The 9557-nt window shown below is 58.2% G+C and overlaps 1 protein-coding gene across 1 annotated transcript; it reads left to right on the top strand.

Moving 5' to 3' along the window:
• The first annotated feature begins 6586 nt into the window (after positions 1 to 6586).
• On the top strand, positions 6587 to 8755 carry CEBPB (CCAAT enhancer binding protein beta). Its single transcript, XM_058814779.1, has one exon. The coding sequence runs from the start codon at positions 6829 to 6831 to the stop codon at positions 7801 to 7803; it is 975 nt and encodes a 324-aa protein (XP_058670762.1). The 5' UTR covers positions 6587 to 6828; the 3' UTR covers positions 7804 to 8755.
• Positions 8756 to 9557: the final 802 nt, after the last annotated feature.

Below are 9557 nucleotides of genomic sequence, written 5' to 3'. Positions count from 1 at the left end.
TTCGCACCGCCCCCTCCGCCCGGTGCCTCGCGCGCCCTCTGCCGGTGCAGGGCGCTGTTTCCGCGGCAGCGCCCGTGCGTGCCCGTGACCCGCCACAGCGGCGGCAATGCGGCCACGGTCGGTGCCTTTGGTGGCCGTGCCCGTGACCCGCCGCAGCGGCGGCAATGCGGCCACGGTCGGTGCTTTGGTGACCGTGCCCGTGACCCGCCACAGCGGCGGCAATGCGGCCACGGTCGGTGCTTTGGTGACCGTGCCCGTGACCCGCCGCAGCGGCGGCAATGCGGCCACGGTCGGTGCCTTTGGTGGCCGTGCCCGTGACCCGCCGCAGCGGCGGCAATGCGGCCACGGTCGGTGCTTTGGTGGCCCTGCCCGCTCCCCGGCCTGCAGGCGAAGGCCCGCGCCGTGCTCCCGGTGCCGGGAAGCGGGAATGGTGACAGCGGGAATGGCCGCTGTTTACCGGGGTGCCGGGACAGCCCCGGCGGCTCCGCGGCCACACGTGCCCGTACGAATTGTGAGTGAGAGGAGGATGTAAGCGGCTGTGGCTGAGGCACGTTCCCAAGTCACCTCCAAGGTGTGTTGTTGATCTTGGTTTGTCGAGGCCGAAGGGCTGCCGGGGCGAACAAGCACCGGCACGTTGCTACCGAAGTTTAGCTGTTAAACGTCCTTGGATAATGGCTCAGGATCGGCGGGACCAGAGCCGCACCTGCCCGTAAAAGGGCACGGCCCGACCGCCGGCCCGGCACGGCACGGCACGGCACGGCACGGCCCGCTAGGTGGCGCTCCAAGCCTGCTGCCGGGCGGGGATCGGGATCGGGGAAGGGCGGGGGTCGGGATGCGGCCCGGGGCGGGGCTCGGGGGTCTCCTTGCCGGTCCCCGCGAGCCGGACATGGCCCTGCCGCGCCTCAGCCCCGCCGGGACCGGACGGACCCGGACGGGACACGGAAAGCGCCCACGGCTGCGGAGCCGTTTGCCCGGAGCCATCCCCGGACAGCGGCGCTTATCGCGTTACACACTGAACCCCTTCCCTGACCCCGCGCCGGGGGAGCGGCACCGGTGCCGCTGGTGCCCCACGGGTGCCACTGGTGCCACGGGTGCCCCACTGGTGCCCCACGGGTGCCACTGGTGCCACGGGTGCCCCACTGGTGCCCCACGGGTGCCCCTGGTGCCCCACGGGTGCCCTGCTGGTGCCACGGGTGCCCCTGGTGCCCCACGGGTGCCCTGCTGGTGCCACGGGTGCCCCTGGTGCCCCACGGGTGCCCCTGGTGCCCCACGGGTGCCCTGCTGGTGCCACCCGGCCCCGTCCCGGCCGCATCCCCGGGCTGAGCGCAGCCCTGCGGGCGCTCGGCCCCGCACCTGCCCGCTCCGCCCGAGCCCCGGGGCACCGGGGAGCAGGAACTGGCTGCGGTTCCTCGCCGGACTCTCTCTGGCATGGGAAAGTGTCAGTGGGTGGCAGAGCTGGAGCAGCCACTCCCACGGCTCCCGTCCAAAGGCGACATGCAAAGGTGGGGAGGTGACAGGGGCCGAGGAGCAGCAGCGGAGGGAGGACAGAACGCCGTGCTTACCCCGCCTGGCAGCCCGTCCGCACAGCCAGCTGCCAGGTGACACAGAGCGGCCCCGCGGCTGTGCCAGTGCCAGCGCTCACAAAAAACAAGCCCCAACCGATTCCTGGCAGCCCCACTTTCCCCATGGTGCTCGACACAGGGGTGAGAGCAGATGGAAAACAAGTATTTGTACAGTCTAGAGCACAGACTTCTATTGCTTTTAATAAAGAAAAAATCTTCTATTTCTTCACCTAAGCCCCTTCTCCTGTCACCCCCTCTCCGAGTTCCCTTGTTTTATGTTGCCCCTTGCCATACACCCCATGGAGTCCAAGCTGTCTGTCCCACAGCCTCGGGACCTCAGAGGAGTTCTCCTCTTTTAGTAATTTCCTAATGAATTACTAAGTTCTGTTACTAGGAACCTCTGACACTTCACAGGGTACCCTGGAAGAATGTAATTCATCTTCCCTTGATGGATCTTTTGAAAGCTTGGGTACACTAGAGGTCACAAATGCATGATCTGTAACAAATTCATCAAAGCAGGAGGCTGCAATTACCCAGGAAATGTCAGGCAGCTACAGAGAACTTTTGGACAGTTAGTGGACAGCAGCTTCTCTGCCATTTTTATGGAGCACAAGGAAATGGGCTACTCGTAAAACACAGAGTCAGCTCTCACTGTCCCTGCTCCGACTGACAGCCCCATCCTTCCAGCCAGCCAGCTCCAGCAGGGACTTTCTCTGCCATGCAGGACGGAGATTGTGGCTTTGCTTTGTCACTGTTCCCTTCCATGGGCCTTTGTGTGCTCTGACTCTTGCTCCTCTCTGTGTTTCTCAGAGCCACAGAGTGGGTGCTCTGACCTCGGACTTGCTCTGGAAATTTTCCGTGGGGTCAGGGAGGGAATTTGGCCGATGTTGTCCCACCGGTGTCAGTCTCCAGGTATCGTCTCCGCGCGGCCAGTAGGGCAAAGAGCAGCGAGCAGATAAAGGGGATTGAGCAAGCAGCGCCGAAAGGCCGGGCCTGCTGGGTCAGAGGTGAGCACAGAATCAGCAAAGACCAACAGAACCCGTGTGCCAGCCCATCACAGGGGAGCGGGGCGAGGGCGGCTCGGGGCAGGACTCTGCTCTGTAACAACGGCAGTGAAGGAGGCCAGGAGACACAGCCTGCAGCCGCCCCTGGCACTGCCAGCGCAGCCGCCCGCTGCGGGCACCGTGTGGCAATCCCTCAAACGCAGCCAAGGCTGAGCCTGGCCTGAGCTGGGGCAGGCAGAAGGACAGCCAGCCTCTCTCGAGTGAGACATTGTCCCTGTCTGGCACTTGGTAAGGGCTGTTGTTTCACAGCACAGAACACAAGTGGAGAGCAATGGTTCCAAACCTGGGCTCTGCCAGGTACAGCTGGTGAGCTGCTGTTGGCATATGGTGTGCAGCTGAATAGAGACCTGGGGCTGGGGAGAAGGGAAAAAAGGGCTCAACACGCTCAGAAATAAATTCCAATTTTACTTCTCTATTTCACAGCCTTTATTGCAACATTGCTCTTCTTAGGTCAGTGTTTTAGGCAAGGTCCCCTCCTACCCCCAGAGCCCTTCCGTGCTTGCTGGCACGGACTCTGCTCTGGGATTGCTCCTGTCCTCCAGCCACCTCCAACACTGCCCACAGCAGCTCAGGCACTGCTGGCACTGCCCTGCTGCCCTGCTGCCCCTGCTCTGCCCCTCTGCTGCCCCAGCTGCAGCTCTGCAGGCTGAGTGAGCAGCTCCAGTGCCATGCAGCTCTGATCTCACTGACCTGCCAAGAGCTACTGCCAGGGAAATCATAAACGGGACAAAGCTGAGCAAGAAACATCAGAAATGTCAGCCAGGCCCTTTCTAGGGTATGATCCTGGGTCCAGAGACCTTCTGATAAACACTTACTTCACTGTGTGAGCCATCACCACTAAACTCACAGCATCTCCCCAAAGCTGGTGTCATTCCAGAGGCAGCTGATGTAGACCTGGAGTGTGAACTGGAAAGCTTGCAAGAAATCCTGGAAAAAAGGACAATTTCCAGGAAGAAAATTCCTCTGCAATGCTTTACCGTAGGTCTGAGCCCAGAGCTGCAAAGTTGAGGCTTCTACAGTACAAAGAGAGAGCAGAGTTTAATTTGTGACAGAGATGAGCAGTAAGGATGAGATTCTTCCCTCCACCTTTTCACCACGCTGGCCTCCTCCTGTTCCCCTCCCCGTGTCTGGATTGTTTCACACATGAATGTAGAGGAACCTGGATGCTATTGCATCAGAATTTTTTTCTCAAAAATGTTATATTCTTACTAAGTAATTTGGGACTTTTGCTGTCTCCTCCCTCAGCTGAATAGTTCTGGAAAAAAAAGAAATTATGAAATCACTAGAAGGAAGGTGCTTTTCACAGAAGTGCTGCTTTTCTAATGGAAATTGCTCTGTTGGGAGACAGCCTGAAGGGCTGCTGCCAGTGCCTGGGTCCCTTTACCAGGAATGTCTGCATCTCCCTGCCTAAAGCACCTCTGAGGAGCTTTTCCAGCACAATTATTAGCAGCCTCTGCACATCTGGCAAGGCCAGCCAGGCACTCGCAGGGACAGAGCCCTGTGTGCCCAGGCCTGGGCTCAGTCCTGTGCTGTGAGCCTCGTTCTGCACCTGTTCCCATTTCAAAACCCCTCTTCTGGCCACGCATTTGTTGTGACAAGTGCAGAAATAATTGAAAAGAGAGCAGAGTTAGCCCAAAACCTGCTCGCCGAACGCTGGGGCTGCGGAGCAGTGGTTAGTCCCGCCAACAAGGTTCCCATGAGAAGCTGAGAGCGGACGGCGGCTCCATGAGAGTGGATGCTGGGATTTGAGGTGAGCCGGAGGAAGTTGAAAGAGATCCAGGTGGAGCAGGGAGGCGAGGGGGAGCAGGGAAGGAGGGGACCAGCCGGGCACCCAACCTGAATTACCGCCCGGCTGACGTGATCGGGGTGACTGCGGGATTACTCAGCACTGGCCGGGAGAGCAGGTGTGGGCCACGCCAGCCCGATAGGATCTCGTTCACATGACAGTTGCACAGACTTTGTTTTGTTAGGGAAGATTAACCCCAGGCAGGAATACAACTTTTCTGCTGCAGAGCAGCACAGAATAGGGCAGAAATTTGAAGAGGGCAAACTCAGATCTCCAAAAACATCTTGAAAATCTGTCCAGGAATTTTAGCGAGCAGCTTTAATGTTTGGCTTTAGCTTGAGGACCACGGCGAGCTGGAGCCCTGCGGGGCAGTGCCAGGGCTGACCAGCCATGCCTGCAGCAGGTCACCAGCCAGGAGGGCTCCTGCCCTGGGGCCCTGGCACCGCTCGGGGTAGGAAACACCAGGCTGATTTTCAAGAGTTCAGTTGGAAGGGCCAGTTGGGGCAGCCACTGGATGTAACTGCCAGATCAGAATGCAGGATAAAGGCACAGGATGAGGGAGTAAACAGCCAGAGGAACAAGCCCTGGCTCACTGCAACTTGCCAGTATTTGCACCCAATACAGATGTTTGTATTTATGAAGGCATGGGCTCCAACTACAACCTCCAGACCCAGCTCTCTGGCCAGGCCCAGCTCCAATTCAACCTCTAGCGCATTCACCAAAGATTAACTTGGTAGATAAAGATGGAACTAGAAATATTTGAAGCCTGAAAACCTGTTGGGGAGCTTTTGTTATGGAAACAAACAAATAAATCCTATTAGAACGTGAAAAGAAAAATAAAAAAGAAAGAAAGAAAAAGTCTGATGATCCACTGACTGATTCTTGAATTCTTCCTCTTTTCAGAGTTCTGAGGTTTGAACATTAAGAACAGTTGACTGTTTGAATCATATAATGCAATACCTGTTCCTCTGGCTTAACGTTACAATATTTCCCACACCGCAGGATTGCTTCACATTATTCTAAGAGGCAGTGTCATTTTCCCTGCAGTGCTAGGTCTTCTTTACTGAGGGAGGACACTCCTACTTCCTTTAATTATATGTTTTGTTTTAAATTAATGTCCTTTATTCTGGGCATGAATCATCAGCTTGTAGACAGGTAAATGTGGGAGTAAGAGAGTGAAAATATAAGTTTGATTCCCAAGGTGGGTGTCTTTAATTAAAACGGACATCGGGATTCAGTCTTCCTTCCCAAACTTACCCCGCAAATCTCAAAACTTTTGGATTCCACGTTCTGACGCAGGAATCTCACTCTCCTCTGACCCCCATTCCGTCTCCTTTGGCTCCAGCGCCCGTTCCCTATTCCCGGTTCCCGTGTGTGCCCGGACAGTTGCACCATCCCGTGCAAAGCAAATACGCCAAGACAAACGTTCGGGCCCCCGTGGGCGCTGGCAGCGCTGCCTTGGCCGGGCTCCGGCTGCTGGCGGCCGCCAGAGGAAGCCGGGGCAGTGCCCCGCTCCTGCCCTGCACTGTGCGAAGCGGCTCTGGGCACGTCCCTCTGGAACCCCTGCTTGCCACTGGGGTTCACCAAAGCCAGCCCGGCACCAGAGTAACGGGATCCGCCTTTGCTTTGCAGCTTTCTCCCCCTTTGCCAAGAGAACTTGGAGAAATCTTCCCTGCCTTGATTTCCCCTGGGGTGAAACGAGACCCAGAGCGCTCCGTGCCCAGCCCCGGGCACTGCCAGCCCCGGGCACTGCCAGCCCCGGGCACTGCCTCGCTCTGCGGTGCCCGAGCGGGGCCCGGCCGGGCACGGGGCAGCAGCAGCGGCAGCGGCAGTGCCCGGCACACGCTGTCCCCGTGTCCCCGGGGCTCAGCGCTGCCCGCTGCCCCCTGGCCAGCCCCAGCCCCAGCCCCAGTCCCAGCCCCAGCCCCAGTCCCGCACCTGCGGGCCCGCAGCCGCCCCTCCCTCCCTCCCTCTGTCCGTCCGTGCCCGGTTTGTTGTGGGCGGCCCGGCGGGCACGGCACCCGCCCCGGGAGCCTCCTCCGGGGCCGGCACCGGCAGCGCCGAGCGTGCGGAGTGGCAGGCGGCCAGGCGGTGACGCGCCTGTTGCTATGGGATCCACCGCCCCTATAAATAACTGAGCAAAGGAACTTTCCTAAGTCAGAGACTTTAGGACACGGGACCCAGAACCAGATGGTCCGGAGGAGACGCGCCAGCCCCCGCCGCAGCTGCCGGAGCGGTGAAGCCCCGGCGCGCCGCAGGGACTGATCCAGCCCGGCCGGGCAGCGCCGCGGGGCCGTGCCCGGGCCAGAGACCGCGGCAGGGTCTGGAGCCCCCCGCCCCGCCGGCGGCAGCCTGACCCTCTGCCGGGGGGGGCCCCCCGCGTCCTTTCCTCCTCCCCGCATCCCCCTTTGCTTTCATGCAACGCCTGGTGGCCTGGGACGCAGCATGCCTCCCCATCCAGCCGCCCGCCTTTAAATCCATGGAAGTGGCTAATTTCTATTACGAGGCGGACTGTCTGGCTGCTCTCAACAAGCTGCACCCGCGGGCGGCCGGGGGCCGCTCCATGACCGAGCTCACCGTCGGGGACCACGAGCGAGCCATCGACTTCAGCCCGTACCTGGAGCCCTTGGCGTCGCAGCCGCCGCCTCCCGCGGCAGCAGCAGGGGGCAACTTTGAGCCTCCGTGCAGCAGCGGCGCCGGCCAAGATTTCCTTTCCGATCTCTTCGCCGAGGACTATAAAGGCAGCGGCGGCAGCAAGAAGCCCGACTACACCTACATCAGCCTCGCCCGGCACAGCCACCCCTGCGCCAGCCAGAGCCACAAGCCCGGGGGGCTGCCGGGCTGCTTCCCGCCCCAGATCGTGGAAACCAAAGTGGAGCCGGTCTTCGAGACCCTGGACTCTTGCAAAGGGCCCCGTAAGGAAGAAGGGGGCGCGGGGCCGGGACCGGGGGGCATGTCCTCGCCCTACGGCAGCACCGTGCGCTCCTACCTGGGTTACCAGTCGGTGCCGAGCGGCAGCAGCGGGAACCTGTCCACCTCCTCCTCCTCCAGCCCCCCCGGCACCCCCAACCCCTCCGAGTCCTCCAAGTCCGCCGCCGCCGGCGGGGGCTACTCCGCCGCCCCGGCGGGCAAGAACAAGCCCAAGAAGTGCGTGGACAAGCACAGCGACGAGTACAAGCTCCGCCGGGAGAGGAACAACATCGCGGTGCGCAAGAGCCGCGACAAAGCCAAAATGCGCAACCTGGAGACGCAGCACAAAGTCTTGGAACTGACGGCCGAGAACGAGCGGCTGCAGAAGAAGGTGGAGCAGCTCTCCCGGGAGCTGAGCACCCTCAGGAACTTGTTCAAACAGCTGCCCGAGCCCCTGCTCGCCTCCTCGCCGCGCTGCTGACCGCCGGCCGGGGCGAGCGGAGCCGCGGGCCCCGCTCCGCGCTGCTGGGGCCGGGCCGGGGGGGCGAGAGCCCGCGGCGGGCGGGCGGGCGGGTTTGGTTTTCGTTTGTGTTGCTGTTGTTGTTGGATTTTTTTTTTTTTTTTTTTTGTCTTTACCGACATGTTGGCGGAAGGCTCCGCCGCCGCGCGGGGTCGGAGCGGGGCCGGGGCTGCAGCGGGGCGGGCGCGCAGGGACCCCGGCCCCGGCCCGGGCGGGCTCTGCTGGGCGCTGGGTTATTTAAAAGAGCCAGAGGAGAGCGAGGGCAAAGTGATGCAATCCTTTAAGCATGGCTGGGAATGCTGTGTACATGATGCAATCTCGTGTAACTGTCAGTCATGGATTGAGTAATCTGTTAAAGATGTTCCTACAGTTTTTTTTATTATAAAGAATAATCTATTTCTATAAGAAAATACATATGTATATTTTGGGATCTATGCATTCTTGCTACATTTGAAGCATTAATGAACAATTTTAATAAACTTTATGACTAGGTTAAAAAAAAAGTAGCTTGTTTTATTTTGAAGGCATGTTTAAAGTTAGATTAAACACGGAATTGAAATTCCAGCTGATTCTAGCTCAATGCTGTGATCAGGGATAGGGATTTTTGTTGGTCTTTTAGCTTTCTCTGAGAGACAGGAAAAAAAAAACCAAACCAACCCAATAATCAGAAGCAAACCCCAAAACCCCCAAGAGAAACTCAGCAAAGAGCAGAGCTGGAAGCCTTAGCCCGTTCTTGTTGCCTCATTTTGTTTCCTTTAATCACCTGCTTTAGCTGCTGCTTGGGTGTTGTTTGGGGAGGAGGTGTTTGTGTTGGGTTTTTTTCTGCACTTCATGCTGTTTTGAACGTGTAGAGCAAGATGTGCTATCCAAACCATGACCAATCTTTGGCAAATAACGCCGAGTCTGAAGTGGGAGGGAGGAAGAAAAAGTAAGGGAGGAAGCCTGAAATGAGGTTTTGTTTGTGTTTGGTTTTGTTTTTTTTTTTTTTTTTTTTTTTTCCTTTACAGAGTTTCTATTCTTTACGATTCAGCATTTCTTATGTTTGTAGTTTACAGGAATAAACATGAGAAAGTAGCATTTCTGTTGGATTTCGGTAATTTCGGGCATTGCTCAGGAAGCTCCCATGAGACCCAACCAGGTGAGAGGCTCATGAACCACCCCCTTCCCTTTGCTCGGAGATGTTCTCCTAAAACCTCCTGAGAGCTGCAGGCAGATCCTCTGATGAGAGGTGTTTGCTGGGGCAAGAGGCAGAGAGTGGGGTGGCACAGGAGGAGGAGGAGGAGGATGAAGAGGAGGTTTGTGGCAGCCAGGACTCTGTTCCTGCTGCTGGGACAGGCCAGCCTGGCCGGAGCTGCCGGCTGCTGTTCCCTGTGTAAGGTCTGCAAGGAGTGAACAGACCCGGGCTGGTTACGTGGAGGGAGTTGGGCAGAAGATCAGGTCTTAGTCAGCATTTTCCATTTTCCTGTTAGGCCAAATTTAAGCGTGAAGTTTTTTGATCCAGATTCCCAGTGCCTGGGGAAAGAAGCTCCTCTGCTGCCTGTGCTCTGACAGCTGAGCACAAAGGGGCTTTCAGTGCAAAGACAGTGGCCTTGAGTTTGTTCCTATACATTCCACACAAGCAAACAGCCAGGGGCTGCAGGATAAATCCAAAACTTGTTGCTTATTTCCAGTGTCTCTTTAAGCAAAACATGTTTTCTGCTGAAAGAGCTGATCTG

This window comes from Ammospiza caudacuta, chromosome 15 (assembly GCF_027887145.1).
Source record: "Ammospiza caudacuta isolate bAmmCau1 chromosome 15, bAmmCau1.pri, whole genome shotgun sequence".
Classification (NCBI taxonomy): Eukaryota; Metazoa; Chordata; class Aves; order Passeriformes; family Passerellidae; genus Ammospiza; species Ammospiza caudacuta.
Note: the sequence above shows the minus strand (reverse complement) of the source record. Positions and strands in the feature narration are given on the sequence as shown.